The 23,743-nt window shown below is 32.8% G+C and overlaps 1 protein-coding gene across 1 annotated transcript in view; it reads left to right on the plus strand.

Annotated features, from left to right (window-relative positions):
* LOC145292801 (MAM and LDL-receptor class A domain-containing protein 2-like) overlaps positions 1–23,743 on the plus strand; it is a 228,899-nt gene that overhangs the window by 176,728 nt on the left and 28,428 nt on the right. Inside the window, exons 51-56 of the mRNA XM_080138841.1 lie at positions 157–321; positions 5,343–5,430; positions 6,800–6,949; positions 9,934–10,071; positions 14,049–14,180; positions 20,450–20,583. Coding sequence (XP_079994967.1) covers positions 157–321; positions 5,343–5,430; positions 6,800–6,949; positions 9,934–10,071; positions 14,049–14,180; positions 20,450–20,583 — 807 coding nt within the window. The remainder of the gene's footprint in view (positions 1–156; positions 322–5,342; positions 5,431–6,799; positions 6,950–9,933; positions 10,072–14,048; positions 14,181–20,449; positions 20,584–23,743) is intronic.

The raw sequence follows: 23,743 nt of genomic DNA on the forward strand, positions 1-23,743 counted from the left end.
AAGAAAATAATACAAGAATTGTCCACATTTCACTGTAACCGATCCCGACTTTGTATACGTTTTCTTTTCAAGTTTCATGAATTATTTTACCATAAATGCAAAACTGATCTCATCGATGTCATTTATTAAATGTCTTTATTTTCGCTTATTTTCCAGATCCGTTTTTTCTACCACATGAGAGGTTCTTCTATTGGAAGTTTGAATCTGTACATACGGACGTCGTTATTTGGACCATATCAGAAAGTTTGGTCCAAACATGGTCACGTGGCTGATGACTGGGAAAGAGCAGATGTAAAGTTGTTTGCAGATACTTATTTTCAAGTGAGTTTTCTTTAAATTAAATTTAAAATAAACCACATTTGTACCCATTATACTTAACCCTACTAGACCAAATTACCGATATACCTGTAATTTCCGAAAATGCTATATACCGAGTAACCGCTAAACTGGCATTTTCCCGACATTTTTTGTGGTGTCAGGGCAACCCAATCGCTACTTAGCCCCGATTTAGCGCAATACTTACGTTCTGCAAACGGTTTCCTTTGTTTGGGCGAAGTTGTGAGTTGTTTTCTAGACTAAATTAGCCTTGAAGCGAGCTAATGACGAACCAAGCACTACAGTAGGTACGTAAAAGAGCGATACCAAGGAGTTTCACGGTGCAACAAATATTGGATAAAGTGACAAACTCTAATTTAGACGAGGGCCAATTTGATCAGGAGTATGTTTCTAAATCAAGTAACGCTAGTGATGATGAAGATATCCGTGAAGGAGAAAAGTGATGATCATTTTGATGGTGCAATGGGTCTGTGCATCTAGTAAGGCGGACTGGCACACGAAGGCTGAATTCTTACGGCAAAAAGTTATTAACGCGTTTAAATTCTTCTCACAATTTTGCCCAGGAGGCCAGGTACAGGGGGAAATTAGGTTCAGTAGTTCAGGTCTGGTAGGGTTAAGCTTTTTCTCCCACGGTGTCGAATCCAGGATAAAACTTATTACGTTTAAATATCAGGGAATGTAGTTTCAAAGGGAGTTTTCGAGTCTGTAACTTCAAAACACTTTCCTAAAGGGAAAAATATACAATTTATTTTCCCGTAGAAAAGGTATTTTTATCTTTCACTTTTAGGATAACGATATATATAATGAAATTAGTAAACTAATCGCCGTTGAATTTAATATATGTTATAATCTTGGTTTGCATTTTTAATGACCGTTTATATTGAAACAAAAAACACTTGCCAAATAATTAATAGGTTAATGCTTCGTTGTAAAAATTACAAATGAAGAATAACACTCGCGTGTATCGAGTCCTGAAATGTAAACGAAGGTAGAAATGAAATTCAAAAAAAGCCATTCAAATAAAAACAGTAATGGAATGCCGAAAAACGTTGGATAAAAAAAGAAATGAAGTTGACGATCACCAATCGTCATCGAGACTCGGTTAAAAAATCACAACCGACTACATAACAATGATTTGAATTGAGTTGAATTTAGTTTACTTTTGTTTTGCCTAGAAGCGGTCGAGCCAGTGATCGAATTAAAGTCTGCGCATTTTGCTCCAGACTAAACCATCATCCTTTCCCAATAAACTGTCGTATTTTTTACACCAATGTGTTGTTATTCTTTCGAGTACGGCGAAGTACAACACAGACAAGTTAAAAAGGTTAAAAAATGACAATGCATACGAAAATAATTCTATTAGAAAATGAGCTTATTCATTTGCTCTTTTGCAGAAAACATTAGGTGTTTGCGTGTAAACAACGCAGCGATTCCTAGAGTTTAATTAATTTAATAAAATATCGTTAAGCAAAGAAAGAAAATAAACCAATATCAAATGTAAATCAAGCAGTTTCCAAATAATGATTGAAATTTATTGCTTATTTCAATAATAGCTACTTTAAATCTACAGTAATTAAGTTAAAATAATAAAAATAATAATTAAAGTACCACAACAAAAAGAAAAGTATAACATCCTGATACATAACGGGGCCGTAACTATACGACTTATCTATATTTATCCATGTGTATATATATATATATATATATATATATATATATGTGTGTGTTATATATATATATATATATATATATATATATATATATTACATTTTCACCCTAGACAAGGCACATTGCCACTTTGGTGTAGGGAGCTACTATCAGGGGCAGCAACTACTGGGACACTATGTAGAGATTTGGGCAGCAAGATGTCGGTTCACATTGCACTTAAACCTCTGCATGTCAGTACAGTTAGGGAAGCAGGGACCTGGAATGGAATTCCAAAGTCTAGCAGTTCTGGGGAAGAAACTACTGGAGTAGAAAGATCTTTTACATCTAGGGATCTCTACTGTGTGGGGGTGGTATTTAGCTGCCTGTCGGGTTTGTCGAGGGTGTCTACGTCGTGGGGGCACAAGTGTCTGCAGTTCATCAGAGAATTCACCATTAAAATACTTGTAGAACAGGCAGAGGGATGCAACGTTTCGTCGATGGGACAGAGGCTGAAGCTTAGATGCCAGTTCAGGGCCTATCAGATTGGCGACTCTTTTTTGAACCTTGTCTAGGAGCGAGAGACTAGTAGCAGATGCACCAGCCCAAATGTGACAACAATCATCCATACACGGGCGAATGGTGGCTTTATAGAAGTACAGGATACTTTCAGGTGTCAGTAGTTTTCTAGCACGGTAGAGAGAGCCTACCTTCTTCGCAGCGGCCCTGACAATGCTTTCAATATAACTGTTCCAACTCATATTTCCTGTGAACGTTAGGCCAAGCAGTTTGAAAGATGTACTCTCAGACAGGGAGTCACTGGCCATTGCTATTGGTGGCAGAGAAGGGTTCTTGTAATTATTGAGGGAAACCAGTTTAGTCTTGGCCGCATTGAATGTGACCATCCATTTATGTCCCCATTTCACTACAGATTGGAGGTCATCCTCTAGTGTTTTTGCCATTTCTTTAGATACGTGTTCATTTGTTTTCCTGTCATGCCTGTTATAGTGTCATTAGCATATATATCCATCTCAGAGGCAGTTTTGTCGGGGAGGTAATTAATAAATATCAGGAATAATAGAGGTCCAAGAATAGACCCCTGAAGCACTCCCGCATTTATATCACACTGTTTAGATGTTCGACCGTCGAGGACAACCTGGATTTTTCTCTAATCTAAAAAGGATTTAATTATGTTAAGTATTCTACCAGTGATATCGTATGATTTAATTTTCCTGAGGAGACCCTTGTGCCATACCCTGTCAAAAGCCTTAGATATATCTAGAGCTACCGCTCTGCCCTCCCCTGCTTTGTCCAGCGGGATGTGTGTGTGTGTGTGTGTGTGTGTGTCTGGTCACGAATAGGTTCCTATATGGTTGATTATTATAGAAAACTGATTACATATAATGATAGAAGATGTATCGAGACGCAGGAATGTGTATGCTTGATCTGGTAGAACGGTGGTTCATTAAAATTGTAGGGTCTGCGTTCGCGCCTGTCCACAAGGTATGGAAATAAAAAATTTAAAAATCAAACGTTTACACGTGTTTTTGATATAGATGTGCATAAGAATACTTTGATAAGTATGTTTTAACTTAAATAGGGATGGTATGATAAAATTGTGAGGTCTGCGTTTGTGCCTGGCCTCCATTGAATGGAAATATGCACAAACTTTAATAAAGACTTTTCATATCTATCTGCGTAAGTATACTTTGATAATTATGTTTCAGTTTGAAGAAATATGGTATAATAAAATTATGGGGTGTTCGTTCGCACCTGACCTCCATAGAATGGAAATATGTCACAAAGTTTAACAAGGTTTTTTTTTATATAGATCCACAGAATATTGTGATAAGTGTTTTTTCAGCGTGAACATGTATGGTATAATACATTATAGGGTTTATCTATTTTATTTTTACTTTCATCATATTTTGCTTTGGTTTTGATACCTCCAAATTCGAAAACCTATCGTACTTTCATAAATCAGAGTCCATTTTCTGTAGGCTGTTTTTGAACCGAGTCAACGACGGGTACTTTTGCTAGTATATATATATATATATATATATATATATATATATATATATATATATATATATATATAAGAGTGTATGTCCGTGTGCGAGAAGTATGTCATTCTTTGGACAAATGACATTTATTCACTAATCAGTTTAGTACAACTTTTACAACCCTTGACGAAAATTAAAATGAATGTCATCATATTATACTCTATGCTTAGCATACTTATTCCCATTTTGAGCAACATCAATTACATTATATTGATTCTAGAAAATGTTTAAAGTTTAAGTTTTAAAGCTTCGTGGTTTTTAGTAAAAGGATATATTAATAAAATGAAACTAAATATAGCCAATATTTGAGTCCCGTGTTCCTTGTAGCTATGTGATAAGTTTCATAACAACTATTTAATTAGTTTGGGAGAGATTTGTATGCGTAAACCTACATGGGCGAACTTTGTATATATATATATATATATATATATATATATATATATATATATATATATATATATATATAGTGGAAATGGAAATATATATATATATATATATTGTAGTTGCTATATTTTTAGTACATTAAGAGGGCATGATTACACAAAATGGAAAGTTTCTATTTATAGAGGGGGGGGGTAAGAACTGACTAATCAGATGAAGCCGTACTCTGCTAGCAACCAATTCGAAACATAAAACATATTATATTTTAAAATTCCTGACATACTTTTTCATTTTCACACAAGAAGGAACCTTGTTCATCATCTCAGGACTTCCGTAGATTGACTAATTACCGAAAACGAAATTCTTCGTCTGTAAGCTTTTACGATTCAAACCTTTTCGGGATTGAAACTGCCATTTTGTTTGAAATAACAATTCTCTTTTCTTCTCTTCTAAGAACAACTTACAACTCAGGTATATGTAGATATTTTTGTTTACTTGTCTCCCTACGAGGGCAGAGTTAGATATGTTCGGTTTTTATGAGAAGGGAAACCAGCTCCCCAAAAAGGACCATCTAGTTAGTAAAATTTTTTTAATGCATCAGTCATGAAGGATTTCTTCTCCACTAACCGAGACCCGAAAAAAAATGAAGTGAAAAAGAGAAGTGCAGAATCACAACATATACTACACTTTGATCCTATGTAGATTTCTCTTATACATTTTACTCTCACAAAATATATGCTAAATTTACTTCGTTTTAGGATTGTGTTGTGTTCAAAAATATCCATTATATCTTTTGTAAATAGCTATAAATTGGAACCCAGACAGGAAGACGGACAGACAGACGAAAGACAGACAGGCTGATAATTTCCTATATTTTATACAGTTCTATTTTCACGTGGTTTTCTCCTTATTTTTCAGGCCGTGTTTGAAACCGTTATTGACGGGAAAGGAAACATCGCTCTCGACGATATAACACTGACTCCAGGTTGCACCATTTCTGATTCATGTAAGTTTACTCGGTTTAAAGTTGTTTTTTTTACAAGATTTTACGCTCGCTTCACTATTTATATTTGATTTAGTTTCGAAGATTGAACATGTTAAAAAACGGAAACGAGTAAATTGGAATTTATGATTAATAAATTTTAATTTCCTTGTCCGTACGTCCAGCGTAATAAAAAACATCATCACTGAAACATTAATTAATGAGAAACGAAAGGTGCTCGCTCTTTATAAGTTTAAAATCATTTCCTCTCCAAAATTAAAAAAAAAACATGGCTGTCTGTTTACGGTTTCAAATTTGTCATCTTATGATTTATAAAAAAAATCATGTTGAGAGAAGACTGTATATTTTTTTTATTATAGTTTTCTTTTAAAATAAAATGAAACATTTTCAAGTAAATCGGCATCTGTTTCTTTATAATTTATATAAAGGATTATTCAGAAAAAAAACAAACAAACCAAAACAATGTGCTGTGTGTTAAATTTACATTGAAATAAAAATCTAAATTTTTTAAATTAAATTAAGCCAATTCTATTTAGCTATATAAGAGTAAAAAAAAGAAGTTGATAAAATCTGTTTTAAATTCGTAGTTTTATTATATTTTCAATCATTTTATTTATGATGTATTTTTAAAATTTTCAACTACCGTGGAATTTTCAGATGTTCTGCTTGTCTATGATTTATACGATAGTTGATAGTTAAGCATGAGAATTTTCAAATAAATATTCATTTAATTGAAAGCAATAGACAAAACCTGACGCAATCATACAGGTAAACATGAAGGGTATTTAATTTCTACTTAGATTAAGTTAAACCTAGGTCATCTGTTTATATTCGTACTTTTACTGAGGCCTTAGCTTTCATTATTTTATCTTATAATGTTTATATTTCTATAATTACACACTGTGATACTTATCACTCTCTTATGTTGATCAATATTCCATGTTCAATGGCAGTTTTGTTACTCAGGTTTGCATATTAAGTTAAAATAACATTTGATCGAGAACTCGTCCAAAGAAACAGTAGAGTCAATACCGGCTTCACAAAGAAACAACAGATTAGTTTTGGTTTCACGTAATTATATTTCAACATCTGGAAGGCTGGAACGTAGACCTCTGAAGGTTGAGAGGGAAACCTGTTAGTAGGGTTCTACGTTGAAAGCTGAGGTTTTGTATTTGGTCTTTTCAAAATTGGGTATTCTTTTCATACTGAGGTTGGGAAGTTTCGTGGAGAAGTATACAAAATTATTTCAAGAAGAGTCTGGAGTGAAAGTAAATTAAGTTGCTGAAAATACACTTAGTCCAAGACATGTATGAAAAAGACATGTATGAAAAAGACATGTATGAAAAACGGTGTTTTTACCTTTTTTTTTCAGTCAAGCTACCAAATGGCACGGAAACAATTACCACTCCGAGTCCGTGTAGTGCCGGCTTATTCCAGTGTAAGAACTCGGCCTGTATACTTCAGTCTCAAGTTTGTGACTTCACAAGAAACTGTAAAGATGGTTCAGATGAGAATAACTGCGGTAAGTGAACATTTTGTCACTTTTTTATTCTTCATTTAAAAATACGCAAGGTTTAAAAATACTATATTATGAAAACCATTAAGATTGTTAACTTTCACAAAAGATTAGCGATGGCACATGCACCTCAAATTGAAACAATATTTAATGTAATAATATATATGTTACTCAATAGAAATAGTTTATGTATGTATACCTATATATATATAGAGAGAGAGACAGAGAGAGGGAGGGGGAGGGAGAGAAAGACAGTAAAAGAGAGGAGGAAGCAATAAGCAGATAAAATTATATTAACATTTTAAGGAATCAACGCGATTACATTTACTTTAATTTAATTATTTTGTTTAATGTTCAGATTTCTTATTTAAGGGTTGTACACACATATTTAGTCATTTGGAAAAGTATTGGTGTTTAGTTCATCGTAACAATATATATAAAATTAATTAATCAATTAATATATATATGTATATATATATATTTGTAGTTATCGACATACAGTCCTGTTTCGTTGTATCACAACTCATCAGTGCCGCTAGACTAGCATCGCTCCCTAGCCAAGGATTGAACCTAGAACCGTCGTGTTGACAGTCGGCAGTTCTCCCACTCGACCATGAAGGCGACGCCCGTAAATAACTCGTCGGAGTGTCTATTTAAATGGACACCCGCTACCACTTTTATAGTGCTCAAATCGCCTGTTTGTAAACAAACAATGAGCTTCGCATTTTTCAAGTCATCCACATACAGTACTGCGACGTTATATCACAACTCATCAGTATGGCTTGAGTAGCAACTTTTTCCCAGCCGTGGATCGAACCTACAACCATCGCGTTTACAGTTGGCAGCTCTTGCCACATGACTAAGAATCGGTATTCGTAAATGATTCATCAAATGATTATTGTCTAAATATCTGCCCAACGCTTAACAGTGCTCGAGCTGATAGTTTGTTTTGTAAACGCACAGATAGAGGTCTTCGCTTAATCGCTAAAATAAGCAGCGAGTGAAATTCATTTACGACAGTGCTCAACCCAAAGGAGGGGGGGCTTGGTATATATAATCAATAGACAGTTTATTCATTGTATTACATCTTTCTAATTAGACAATACTATCACATATTCCAAGCCAGGAATCCTACCTACAATCATTAAACTGATAATAAGCAGGTCTATTCGCTGAACTATGATGTGTGCTATATATTTATATAAATATTAACCTCTGCATTTAAATTGAAACAAAACCTCTTAAATCATTTAAAAACTGTAGTGTTTGAAAATATAGTTAAGTGTCAGTTATGGTCATTTAGAACTGTTTTAAAGCTTCATCGCTCACTCCTTTTTTGACCAAATTTCAAACAATTATTACACTCTATAGATCACCTTCTCACCTATGTTACGAAAAGATAATTCTATTTTCGTTCAGTAAAACAAGAGTTATGATGAATTTAATGGTGTTCAAAATCGTAAAAAACGTAAGGAGGTGTGCGACGTTTTATGACTGGTTTCCATAGCAACCACGGCGCTTCAGCGACTATTGTTGCTACCAATTCATTACTCTCGCGAAAATAGAAGTAACAAATGAAACAGATAGAATAAAAGTATGAATCTGGGGATTTTATTGAAAGCAGACGAGTGCCGTACATTGTTATTAGATATGTGTTTATGGGGGCAAAAAATAAGACTGAAATTAAACAAAGAACAAGTGAGTTTACTGGAAGCCTGGAAAAATCATGAACTACAATAGAAAAATGCGAGCATGAAAAGTAATATGGTTAAGCTTAAACATGGAAAAGTAAGGACTAGTTGTTAAAGCTGGAAAAGAAAAGGACAAAATATTCTAGTAAAAAATATAATAAATTTATAACTTAAAATATTGCAGCATTAAGAATATTTTTTAATTCAATTCATAAAATTATATAATCAAATAATGATAATAATGTATTATATTTTTTACTAGAATATCTTGTCCTTTTCCTTTTCCAGTTTTAACAACTAATACTTTACTTTTCCATGTTTAAGCTTAACCATATTACTTTTCATGCTCGCATTTTTCTATTGTAATATATTTATGTATATTTAAAATTTTTATATATTAAAAAATCTGGGTCCTCATGTACGAGCGATAACACCTCTATATGTTTATTGTTTTCGTCATTTTTTTCCATTTTTTAGCAGATTACTATCGAATAATAGACACTAATCTGGTAGATTATAAAAATTGAAAAAAGCCAATATTTATATATTGTTTGTAGGTGCTCAGTTTCCAATACAACACTCTAGTAAATCGAGCACCCATTTTAGAACCACTCGACTTTTTAAAGTCAAATTTCGCGAATTTCACCTTTTTAAGTAGTTTGCCTCCTTTTTGCATTTTGCTGGAAATTTGCCCCTTTCAGATTATTTATATATATATTTATGGAATAATTGAATGCGCAAGCGCGAAAACAAAATGGCGGCTAATAGAAAACAGTCCGGAATACGGACCTGAATACCTCTAAAAATCAACTTTTTAAAGGTAAGTCTTTAGTTGGTACTCTATCTCACATTGCCCATTAATTATTACTTTTATTGATTCCTGAATATTTATAACTGAAAAATCCTTTATGTAAAAAAGGATGCGTGTTTTCGTCAAGTGGTTCCAATATGGGGGATCGATTTATTGTATTAAAAACTGTGCACACACGCAAGTATACCAAAAAGCTTTCCTATTAATTTAAATTTTGTAAATCTCAGGTGACGAAACTTGAAAATTGCGTATTAAAAACAATCGAAATAAATTCGAAAATAAAAAGAAACAAATTCGTCCGGGCTAAACGTTGGAAATGCTGGGTAACTAAACCTGAAGATGTCGTTTTAAATATGTCATTTTAGAAACTATTCCGACTAGAAAAATATTTTTTATTTATATTTCTTAATCTCATAAGAACACAAAAATATTCTTTTTTAAATGCGGGTGGTGAATGAAATTTGCTTTGATGTCTTCGATTATTTCAGGTTCTTGTGATTTCGAAAATTGGAATAACTGTGGCTGGAAGGATAAGAGTACCGGGCGATTTGAATGGCAAAGTCACCAAGGTAAATCTCCTGGAAAAGCTGGACCTTCGAGGGATCATACTTCCAACTCCGAAATTGGTAAGAGGCACTTTTTTTCACGCATATGCATTTAATGTTTTCATTGTCCTCTATATGATTATTGCTTATTATTATCGCACCACTCACAATAGTAATGACTATTGTGAGTGGTGCGATAATAATAACCAGTAACTTATCGTTGCTAAAACCAGTGGAATGAAATCTGATTCATATGAGACTGCTCACGTTTTTAGTACTTCATTTAATTCCGTTGTAATTTGGATACGCTCTATGTTCTTCAACCAACGTCATTCCGGCATACATCTCGAGACATTTAATTTTTGCATTACTTCCCCTGTTTTCTAGGCGGTGATAGATGATTTGCCGTCCCCGCCGAAACATCTTCCAATGTTATGAAATGGGTAGAACAGAATAAATTATCTTATATCGATCTAGTTATCTATCTAACTTTGTAGTTTTTTATCGATCTATGTATCTGTCCATCTCGATCTTATCTATCTATCTATCGATCTATCTATCTCTCCATTTCTCCATCTATCTATCTATCTATCTATCTAACTAGAGAGGTAGACAAGGGATGGATATGATGAATATTTATAAAACCTGTCAAAATATGAAAAGCCAGATCATAGACAAAGTTTACCGGAAGGTCTGGTCAGCTGATCGGATCTATATGTATGTTACGTGTAAGTCACGTGATCAGGTTAGCTGGAAATGATCGAAGAGTTGGAACTTGGAATTTAAGCAAAGCGATTGGGCTTTAGGGTTGTCTTTCCTCCGCTCTTGGGAGAGAAACCTGCCACTAAATGTTGACTGTTAAGACCACAAGCAAAGACACTCACTTGCCATTTTCATCTGCGCGACATCCTGGAAAGTGAAATAAAAACTAATATGGAAACCAATCACCGTCTTGGAGTCAATGTGTCTCATCCAAAAGGTTCCAGCCGTCTCCAAGAACAAAATGAAGTCAGAATGGACCAGGTTCAGGGAGCAGAGAAGATAAAGGTATGTCGAAGACACATATATGACACCCACACGCACGCATATGAACATTAGGCGATCACGAAACATAGAATGGGTTCAGAAAGTGAAGAACCACTAATAGACATTTAGTAACACATTTAGAACACGTCACAAACAAACATGAAACGTATACAGCCGTTTACCTGGGTACTGCCATGTTAGATAACGTAATATGACTCATTTTGGTGCCGTTTCCGGTACACCATTATATAACACCAACAGATATTTTAACTGAAGAAATTTATCACGTATTTGACGAATTATGACTGTTATTGTTATTATTATTATTATTATTATTATTATTATTATTATTATTATTATTATTATAGTAGTAGTAGTAGTAGTAGTAGTTTGGCGTAAGACATTTTTCTGTAAAAAAGTTTTTTTTTACTTTTAAGAAAGTTATAGGTTCACATAAAAATGTTAACGGTTACAAGAAATAAATATTACACATTTATTACATAAAAGTAAGAATTGTTCACATTGTTCCATTTTTTTTCATATAAAATGTTAATAATAAATAATAAAAATAATATAATAATATAGCTTATTATATATTATAATACATTATGTGTTGGGAGATGTTTCGTCGGGGACGCCAGCTCATCTACCACCGTCTAGAACACAGGAAAGTAATGCAATAATGAAATGTCTCGAGAAATATGCCGGAATGCACAAGCAACTATTACCAATTGCGTCCCGCCGAGAATGACCGTTTTTTTTGTTTTTGTTTTTGTTTTTGTTTTTATTTTTTCAGGAATCTGAGTGAAAATATCGCTACTTACATAACTAAATTTTTATAGCCTCGTCAGTTGATGTGAAGACTGAATATCTCAAAGTTTCGATTTCAATTTCCTGTAATAACAATGGCTTTATATGTTTATAATTTATTATTTACTATTTTCTAAAAGTTGGTAAGATTTATAATATTTCGAAATGAGACACATTCGTGTATTTATTATATTATTATTTTAAAAAATAGTGTGACCGACAAACGAAAATAAACTCGCTATTTATCCTAGGATGGTACTTTACCAACATGCTTTTTTACTTTTGAAATCACGACTATATAATAATATATATGAAATCTGGACAAATGAAAATATCATATTTAAGCGTACTTTATGCCTGGGAAAACCGGGCGCTCCATCACATCCCGTTAATGATAGCTAAACAGTTGTATGTTTACCACGTATTTTTTTAAAGAACTGACCTGAATTTCAATAAGTTGCGATACAGCCCACCCATCACACACACGGATCTATTGGCCTTGTGTTTTATATATATATATATATATATATATATATATATATATATATATATATATATAATAAAACCGACATTTAAAATCAGGAATTCTACGCAAAAAAAAACCCTTCGTTTTAAGTTGAAAGCCATATACTAGATTCTGTGACGTATGAGGCATCTTTTTTTAAGTAGAGGAAACTTAACAATTTGGAAAATGTCGTTTATGTGTTTTGTATCATAACACTTAAATTTCAAATGTTAGTATATTTATTTATTTATTTGCGGATTATTATCCTCAGCGTCCAGTTGTTGTTTCGCACCGTTTCGACCAACTATCCCTCTGGCCTTCGTCAGAGATGCTGAGTAGTTATTTATTTGCTTCCCCACTGAGCAAATTAGGCACAAGGCCGTTTTTTAATGTGGAGAGTGAGGGGAGGGGGACCAGCTTCCCCGAGGGAAAACTGGATAGTGACAATTGATATGCAGGGTTTCCCCTACATTGACCAAAACTGGGCTTTAGGGTTGTCTCTCCTCCGCTCAGTTCAATGGTGTGATATGTGGGGTTGCCTCCACATATGGCCTTTAATGCAGCATCTGCCAGAACTGATAATACACCTTTGATCTTATCTTTGATCCCGGGCCAAGAAGGCCTGGGCGTTACCTGTGCCAGGAAAGTATGGATAGGGATGCTGAGTATCGTAACTGTATCTTCAGTAGTTACTGCCTTCCATAGTTGGTTGTCGTCTCACCACGTTTTGGCCAACTAAGCATGGTGAGGCGACAACCACTATGGAAGGCAATAATTACTTAAGATACAGTTAACAGACTCAGCATCCCTATCTTGTCACATTTTACCGCCTGACGAAGGGTAGAAGGATAGTTTGCCGAAACGTTGTAAAACACCAACTACAAGATGAGGTTAATAATCCGCAAATAAATAAAATACTCATCTCAAAAGTATTCCAATAAAACAATCAAATATAAGTGTTTGACATTCATCATACCATAAGGAACAATGAGTATTTAAGTCTATATTAATGATAATTAGTAATAATAATAATTAATAACAATTAATTAATTAATTAATAATAAAACAGTAGATGTATGCGTGTGTGTGTGTGTTTGCTTTTGTGTCTATATGTAAATATTTAACCGATAATCTCTAAAACTACTGGTCACATAATAATGAGTAAAATCTTTGTTTGGATGGATGAATAATGCGTACAGAAATGTGTTAGCAAATTGAATGAAAAATGTTCATTTCAACTTGCTGAAATATTTCTATTCCTTCATACGCATACCCAAATTCAATTCACTTCTACAGTTCTTTAAATATTAAATCATTCTTATCTATCCCTTGATAAATAAATCGATAGGGAATATGGCTGGAGCACTAAATGTTTTGGTTTCGATTCTAGCTGATGGCATCCGAGTTATTTTTTTTGTTAACTTTTGAAATCACTACTACATATTTGATACAATGTAACAGTTAATTTAAAATTTGCTCTGTAATAATAAATACGAAATTTGCATGAATTAAAATATATTTAAGCGTATTTTACGATTACCACAGTTAAGCGGCCTTCTTCAAGTCAATAAGAAAACATATAATCAAATACTGTACAAAAAATTTACAGCAAAGCCCCAAACACAGCCATTTGTTTGCCGAATTTTCATGACTATTTTTTTATTTGTATTACATGAATTTATATTAACAAATAGTTAAGAGTTTCTTTTTCTTACAGGCAAATACATGATGGTTCTAGGGGCTTACGGCGTGTTTAATACGCATGCTCTTTTGGAAACGCAACCAATTGGTGCTACCGGACCTAACTGTCAAGTGGAATTTTATGTCTTCATGATGGGACCTGGAGTTGGTACGTACTTTCACATTTTGTTTTATTTTGATGCATATTCGCCCCAAATAACTCAAATTGCCACTGAAAACGAAAGTGACCGCTGTGAACTAGAGTCCATGTCTACAGGAACAATATTATGTAGTTATGCACGGAGATGTTTGTTTATATAACATTTAAATTTCTACATGCTAGTACAGTCAGGGAAACAAGTTACAGGAAAACAATCCGAAGTTTAACAGTTCGAGGGAAGAAACTTTCAGGTCAGAACACTCTCCAGCATCGAGGGGTCTAAACAATGAAGACGTGTGTTTTCGTGCGTGTTTTCTTTGTCGATGGTATTTATGTTCACAGGGTATCAGTACTTCGCGTTCGTATGAGCATATTCCATAAATAAAGTACTTGTAAAAAACATAAATACAACTTTAGCATCGATGAGACAGGGGTTGGTTCTTGGTTGACAGTGCAGGATCTATTAGATCCAGAGATTCTTTGTGGAACCCTTTAAGTAGGAAGTTGAGTAGCGAGATGTCCGTTTACATTACATAAAATTTCTACATGTAAGTACAGTCATGGAAGCAGGAAACAGGGAGGGGATTCCAAAGTTATACAGTTCAAAAAAGTATCTGTCTGTAAAGAAATCTCTCTAGCATCAAATAATCTCTAAAATAAAAGCGTGGGATTTTACAATATCGCGACGATAGGAGAGAAGTTGGACCTTGTTTGACAGTGCGGGATCTGTTATAGTGGAGAATCTTTTTATGAACCCTGTCCAATAGAGAGAGATCAGCGATTAATGTAGCGATCAATGCGTGGCAACAATATTCTATGCATGAGTGAAAGGTGGTTTTATATAGATATAAGATACAGTTAGGTGTGAATATTTTTTCTACAGTTGCAGATGGGGCTCACCTTTAAACAGCAGGGTTTTTTTTTTCAATTCATATTTATATATCCATAAAAGTGAAATTGTCTGTCTGTGTGCGTGTGTTTGTGCGTGTACATTTCCCTACCAAACTACTCTGCCAATTTTCAGTCTACAGACACGAGATTTGAGGTAAGGGGTATTGAGATTTGGGAAAATCTTTTTAATCAGTTTTTGGCTGTCAAGGCGTCCAAGTTCAACGATTTGACCTTTGAGAACTCTACCAAACTCCTCCACCAATGTTGGGTCTAACCACTTGAAATTTTAGATGTAGGTTACTTGGACAGAGATCAAACTTTTTAATTTGATTTGAACCCAAAACAATAAATGTTAAGTGATCAGAATTCGGATCAAAGTTTAAGAAAATGACTTATGCGGTCTCTACCAAATTACTCAGCTAATTTTTGGTCTAAGAATTTTAACTTTTACAAAAAGTGTATTCAGACATAGGGCAAGCTTTTAAATTTTGGCCGAGAATTTGGCTACCAAGGGGCCAAAATTGAAAGAGTTGACCTTTGCAGATTCTACTAAACTCCTCCGCCAATCTTGCGTCTAACTAACTTGCGTATATATATATATATATATATATATATATATATATATATATATATATATATATATATACAGATGCGTATAAAGTTATTAACAGTACATAGGGCCCGGGCAAACTGTTAGTATAGATATGCATGTTAGGTCAAGGAGTTTGAATGATGTACTCTCATCTAGAGTGTTATTATCTGAGAAAGTTTCTTTATAATTGTTGAAGAAGGAAGCTTAGTATTAGTAGCATTAAATTTTAACATCCATTTACGTCTCCATTCCACTACAAATTGAAAGTCATGCTCCAAAGTGTCAAGCATTCTATTGGATATTCAAAAGAATTTCCAACCTGATTATTTCCATTTTAATTACGGGAAACACATTTTATTAATGATAGAAACGTTAGAATATCCGATAATTTAATATGATATGCTCTAAATATATATTACATGATAATCATTTGTCTGTTTCTCTGTCGGTCTGTATGATTGTTTGTCTGTCTGCCTCTCTCTTTCTCTCTCTCTCTCTTTCTTTCTCTCTCTCTTTCTCTCTATTTCTCTCGCTCAAAGAGCTTGTGTGCCAGTTAAAAAAGTTTAGACTGTGAGTTCAATAGTTGTGCGCCGAAGTATTTTGATAAGTCCCTGAGACGCTAACAAAGTTCACTGAGCTCTCAGGAAGCACGCACAGTTTTAATAAACATCCTGTTTTATGTTGTAAATAATAGAATAGTACCTTTTTTAGTTTTTATATTTCAGTTGCATATTTTTACATGTAACATTTATTATGCTGAAATAAAGTTATATTGTTTCTTAAGCAAAGCCCAACTCTCTCTCTCTCTCTCTCTCTCTCTCTCTCTCTCTCTCTCTCTCTCAAATTCGGAAATATGGCTAAGATTGCACAGAATGAACTATGGCGATAAATAAATTAAAGTCTCTTTGTGGGCTCTGAATTAAAATGTTTTTTTCTCCAGAAATCTACTAAAAAATTATATAAGAAAGATCTTTAACCTTAATGACTGTCATGTTTGCAAATAACGTATAAGACAATACAAATGAAGACTCAACAAACAAAGGTAAATCAATAAGAAGTGTATTATGAAAAGTATATTTACAGTATATTTACATAATGGTTGTCAGGTAAGAGCGTCTTGGCTGGAGAACATGTCTGCTCTCGGCTCGGCCTTCGGTGGCTTCTGGTTAACACACTCAGACTAACCGAGTCTTGCTATTTATGTGTAATATTATCCACATATGTAAATGAGAGGGTGCCACCACAACAATGACATTTAAGGATTTCTATTTTCTTCGACTAATATTTATCAATTTTAATCTAAGAGAAAAATCTTCAAGTGTGTCCTTTTTCGAGAAACATAAATCTACCTTTAACGTGTTGTTTTGTGAATTTTCATCATTCAATGAAACATGTGTAAGGCGCACCGTACTAAAAATAAAATAATATAAGTGTGATATGAATAAATCTTTTACTTCGATTTTCACTTCGATTTGTTATGATCTGAAAGTGTAAATTCATTTTTGAGCTTAATCAATTTGAAAAAAATATTGAACATATACATTGAAAGTATATGTTTTTTAATAATTGTACGTATATTATATATATATATATATATATATATATATATATATAGAGAGAGAGAGAGAGAGAGAGAGAGAAAGAGAGGGAGAAAGATAGAGAGAGAGCGATAGATAGATAGATAGATAGATAGATATAGATAGATAGATTTATATACGAGGGTCGCTCTAGAATTCAAGCCTATATTTTAAACTAAAACAGTTGACGCTACGAAGACGGGAGTGATATCATTAAAACTAACTACCTTTGTGCTTTTGTCAGCGATGAACGAGAACTATATATGGGGGTCCGGACCGATTATTTTATATGAGGGCGTTCCACAAGTAGAGACTTCTATTTTTTAACTCAAAAAGTCTTGGGGCTACGAAGACGGAAGTTATATCATTAACACGATCGATATTTTGTGCGCCACACTTTATTTTTCTACGTAGTCAGAACCATTTCTAATGCACATTTGCAAAGAATCCAATGAGACATCTCTGCTTCTGACGCGCGTGTATGACAAAGATCGGTCTCTTACAGTCTTGCACCAGCAATATCTGCAACAGAGAGATAAAACTATTATCATGATGACTGAACTCATGCATTCATGAGTTCAGTCATCATAGCAATGCAATTTGCAAGAGTTATTCTGATCCATTCAGGTGGAATGAAAATAGGAATAATTATATTTGCAACGCCAACTCGTGCATGATTAAAAGGGGACTTTATAACCATTTTGCTAGACTATAATCGGTTTTCAGCAACAAATTTGGTTGTTAAGGTATCAAAGTTCAAAGATTTGACCTTTGAGAACTCTACCAAACTCCTCCGCCAATTTGGGGCCTTAATACTTGAAATTTTAGATATAGGTTCCTGGGATATGGATCTAACAATAACTTGATTTGAGCCCAAAACAATAAATGATACGGGGTCATAATAGGGGTCAAATTTAAAAACATTGACCGTTTATTTTGTTTTTGTCTTGCTCAGCATACACCTCCAAAGATACAGGCAACGCCTGGCACCCATGCTAGTATATATATATATATATATATATATATATATATATATATATATATATTTAAAAGTGAACGTGTCTGTGTGGCTGTCTGTGTGTCTGTGTGCATTTCCCTACGAAATAACTCTGTCAATTTTTAGTCTACATACCCGAAATTTGATATACAGGGTACTGAGGTTTGGGAAAATCTACCTGGTCGGTTTTTAGGTGTCAAAGTTCAACGATTTGACCTTTGAGAACTCTACCAGACTCCTCCGACAATTTTGGACATAAACACTTGAAATTTTAGATATAGGTTCCTTGGACATGGATGTAACAAAATAACTTGATTCAAGCCCCAAACAATAAATGTTAAGGGATCATAATAGAGGTCAAATTTAAATTTTGTTTTTTGCTCAACATGCACTCCAAACACACGGGCAACGCCGGGCTGAAACGTTAGTATATATATATATATATATATATATATATATATATATATATATATATATATATAGTAAGTTATAAAATATATATGGCGATTAAGCTACACTGAATATTCCAGCTTATGCGCGAATTTTGTGGTTGTCTGTTGTTTATATATACACACCTTCTATTGAGATTTTAGTTAGCCAATCAGCTAAAATCTCAATAGAAGGCGCATATATAAAAACGACAGAAAACTACAAAATTCGCGCATAAGCTGGAATATTCAGTGTAGCTTAATCGCCATATATATTTTATAACTTACTAACTAGCTCTACCTACGTATTGAGCACTTTTGAAATAAATACTTAAAAATTTCACATAAATTTATACTTTCGTATATTAATTTTATGTGAGTAAATGAAGTAGTTATATATATAGAATGGTTGTATCGATTGGTTTCCTAGATGTAAATCCAATGGAACTCGCGTGATTATTAAAGAGTGTTCAATGAAGGACAGAACTTGTATATAGTTTGTTTATTATTCGCACCTTATTGGTTACATATGTGCAAACATATTTCAGTGGAATACGAATTCTAGGATAACACCTGGTTTGATGATATGTTATTCTTGAATTGGAATTCCACTGAAACGTGTATACATATATGTAACAATAATGTTTGTATAATGAAGGAACTTTATATATATATATATATATATATATATATATATATATATATATATATATATATATATAAATTATTGTTTGTCATATTTTTAAGCAATAAAAGCTAAATTTTTCTGTTAATGTCGCAAATATGGCGCAATAATGATGTTATGTATTAGTATGTAATAAATAAATTTGCAAAAGAAGCCAACCATAATTGAACAGGATGCTACCTTTTTAAAAGCATTTTTCATAGTTTACAAATGTTTCGCTTGTGTAGAGAAATGAAACACTTTAATTTACTTAAGTATGTATTATTAAAGTTATTTGAGGTAAAAAAAAATATATCAGTGAGATTTCAGATTAAACCTTTTCTATAAATTTCAATCTGCTCTAGTCTTCATTTTATGTCGGATGAATCGAAATCCGTTTGTGTATTTAAAGATTTTTTTTCTTTTCTGCAACCTCTTTCCCACAAAAGAGAAGTTTAAAGCCGGTGTCTTCCTTATCGTTATTTTCATGGCAAGTGCTCGTCTGAGCTCCAATCTATGCCCCCCATTCGCCAAACTCTCACGAAAAACACGCGTCTAGCTGAAACAACTATCAATAATTCCCCCCACTCTTTATCTGTGCATAAACCTAAACGTAGATTCCATGAACAAAGCTTCTTTCTTAGAGCTGCATGCATGTGAAACTGCTTTTCAGCTGACTACAATTTGGTCGTCTTCAAGTTTTCCTGCTTTCCAACTGACTTCAATATGGTCGTCTTCAAGTCCAACGACAACAAATTCTTGATGAACCGTCCCCTTAAGTAATCCAATTTACCAAATTTCCATACTAACGATTACTATGATATTATCCCATTGACTACTGTCCACCCGTTAACCTTTATCCTCGAGTGGCCACCGGGCCTTGATAAGTGGTGACTCCTATGTAAAAAGATAAAAACTCACTCGATTGTATGTACAATTGCAGTGTAGTCTACGCTACGTGCGTATATTGATAACTTTTAAAACAGTTACTTTAACAGATATGGACACATTTTATTAAATGCACATCATATAGTGTAGGAATACATATTTACAAACTCATATATTTTTTCGTCTTTATTTCATTTTATTTGCTATTCAACTTCACTATAAATTCTTCTAACATTTCCAGGGGAGATCAGTTTGAATATCATTGATCCCATTACGAAGATAGTAAAGCAAACGTTGGCTAAGGTGACCGGGAACCAAGGTGCAGAATGGAAGAGAATTGTGGGAACAATTGGTGCCAAGCCGGCAGGATTTGCTGTAAGTTGATTAAGATCTGTCTTTGTAATAATGACATTTTTATGCAAACAAATGGCTTCCATGTGTTTTGTATTTATTTGCTCAATGAGCGTGACATAAGGAAGAAGAATCAATTTATTAATTTTTATTCATTGCGCACTATTATCCTCATCTTTTTCTTAGTTGGTTCACGACGTTTCGGCCAACTATTCCTTCTTTCCTTCGTCAGATGGTAACCGCAACGGATAGGAACTCTGAATCTCCTGACTGCATTCACTGCAATTACTGTCTTCCATAGTTGTTGTCGTCTTACCACGTTTTCAGGAGATTTTCAGGAGTCAGGAGATTCAGAGTTCCTATTCGTCGCGGTTACCACGTGACGAAGGCCAGAGGAATAGAAACGTCGTGAAACAACTAATAACATATGAGGATAATAGTCTGCAATAAATAAAATAAATAATACTCATCTAAATGAATTTCAATTAAAAATAATATATACCATTCGGTATGGATCTGCCCATGGAAGAGCAAATAATAAACATGAATTTATGAGACCAAAAAAAAAAAAAATTCAACCTTGATCTTTCTTCCTGGTCGGTGGCGCAGTTGATAGAGATGTTGAATCTCTACGGTCCTAGGTGATAATTGTCTGAAGATAGCGGTTTCAATCCTATCCAAAGCCGGACAGAGGCTTACTTGGCCAAAACGCGATAAGACGACAACAACTATGGAACGCACTAATTGCAGTGATTGCAGTCAGAAGATTCAGAGTTCCTATCAGTCGCGGTTACCACCTGACGTAGACAAGAGGAATCGTTGGCCGAAACGTCGTGAAACAACTAATAAAAAGATGAGGATAATGGTCCGCAATAAATAAAAATTAATGAATAATACTCATCTCAATGAATTCCAATTGAAAATGAAGATGAATAAGTTAAAATTCTATGGTATGAAAATTATTATGAAGATGAATCTTATCATTGACAAGACGTTTTAATTATGTTGCTGTTACGCCAACCATGGAACGTGGCGTAGTTGATAGCAAGCACCATTGTATTTTTATCTAACGCAAAAGATTCACTAAGGTCGAATTTCAGTTTTGCTTTTCTGGGTGTTTTTTTGTGAAGTTTTTGTTTAAGGATCATGACAGGAATTCTTAATGTTATTACATGCCGCATGTAAATAGTATGTTATGCCAATCTGTTGTCAATCGTTCCCATAATATTGTGTCAATCAATGCGCATAGATTTTCTGATTAGCACTTTAATTTTTAATTTTGTGACGAATATAACATATCCGGTATCGCAATGTATCAGTATCCGAAACTGAAGGCTTTAGGTGTTTATTATTATTATTATTATTATTATTATTATTATTATTATTATTATTATTATTATTATTACTATTATTATTTTTATGTTTATAATTATTATTATTATTATTATTATTTTATTATTAGTTTAAATATTCTTCTTCTTTTTCTTCTTCTTCTTCTTATTATTATAATTATTTTTATTATTATTTTTATTTTTGTTATGATTATTATTTTTTTATTATTTTTATTAATATTATTATTATTTTTATTATTAATATTATTATTTTTATTATTAATATTATTATTTTTATTATCATTACTATTTTTATTATTATTAATAATAATTTTATTGTTATTATTTATTATTATTTTTATTGTTATGATTGTTTTTTATTATTTTTATTATTATTATTATCAAATTTATTATCATTTTATTATTATTTTTATTTTTATGATTATTATTTTTATTATTTATATTATTATTATTTTTTATTATTATTATTATTAAATTTATTATTATTATTATTAATATTATTATTATTATTATTATTATTATTATTATTATTATTATTTTGTGTCTGGCGATTTAATACTGATAGGCTGATCACTCTTCCATCACTTTCCACAAGATTCTTTCAGTTCCCAACAAGACGGTCTTTTGAACTTCTCTAACATTGCAATGGATCCCATATTTCTCAATCCACTGGTCAAATCTTTTTGTTACACTCCTTAGTAAAACTTCTGCCTTCTTCAACTTCCGCAATATTTTTTATCTCCCTTTTCACATTTTCATACTTTTCAACCCTCACTCTTTTCTTTTCCCCCTCCATATTCACGTCAACTGGCACTGTTATATCAACGATTATTGTCTCGTGTTCCTTCTCTTTCCCAACAAGACTCAATCTGGTCACATCGCTTCAATCATATTATCACATTGGAGATTCATATCCCGCAATAATTTCATATAACTCTCCACTACCCCTTCTGGGATATGCGTGTACCATTTTTCACCGCATTAAAACTCTTTTTTCTTGCAAATATCCCAATTGACCTTTTTCGCAAATATTGCCAAGCCGTCTCTTGTATTTCTTTTGAGTTAACTTATCCCAACTACTGACGAGGAATTTTACATTCTTACCTTTCTGTAAACACAATATTTTTATTATTAATGTACTTATCCGACGTCCGATGTCACAAAAAAAACGCATAATTATCGCAAATATTAATTAATTAGAAACGAATTACCTCCCTTTATAGTTACTCTTAATCAGTTTAAAATTATTATAACCATTTCCCCTTCAAAAATTTCCAAAACAAATAAAATAATACACGGCTGCCTGTTTACGTTTTCAAATTGGCTATTTTATTTAATAATTAAATAAGTCATGTAAAGAGGAGATTGTACGTTATGTTTATTATAGATTCTGTTTTAAATTAAAAGAAATAATGTGCGAGTGAATTCACATATGTTTCTTTATAATTTATATTAAAAATTATTTAGGAAAAAGCCCCAATGTGCTGTGTGTTGAATATTCATTGAAATAAATGTAACTTTTTAAAATTAATTCTTTTAGCTTTAAAAGTTAAAAAATGTGTTAAATTCGTCGTTATTTGTTTTATTTTATTTGTTTATTCATTTTATTTACAATGTTTTTTTTTAATTTGCAACCACCATGGAATTTCTACGGGTTCTGCTAGTTATTATTATTATTATTATTATTATTATTATTATTATTATTAGTATTATTATTATTATTATTATTATTATTATTATTATTATTATTATTATTATTATTTAAATGGATTAAAAATTTGGATCATTTCAACAACTGTTCGCATCTTGAGTGCTATTCTTACGTTTCTGCC

Source organism: Euprymna scolopes, chromosome 14, assembly GCF_053919585.1.
Source record: "Euprymna scolopes isolate OS-2025 chromosome 14, ASM5391958v1, whole genome shotgun sequence".
Lineage (NCBI taxonomy): Eukaryota > Metazoa > Mollusca > Cephalopoda > Sepiida > Sepiolidae > Euprymna > Euprymna scolopes.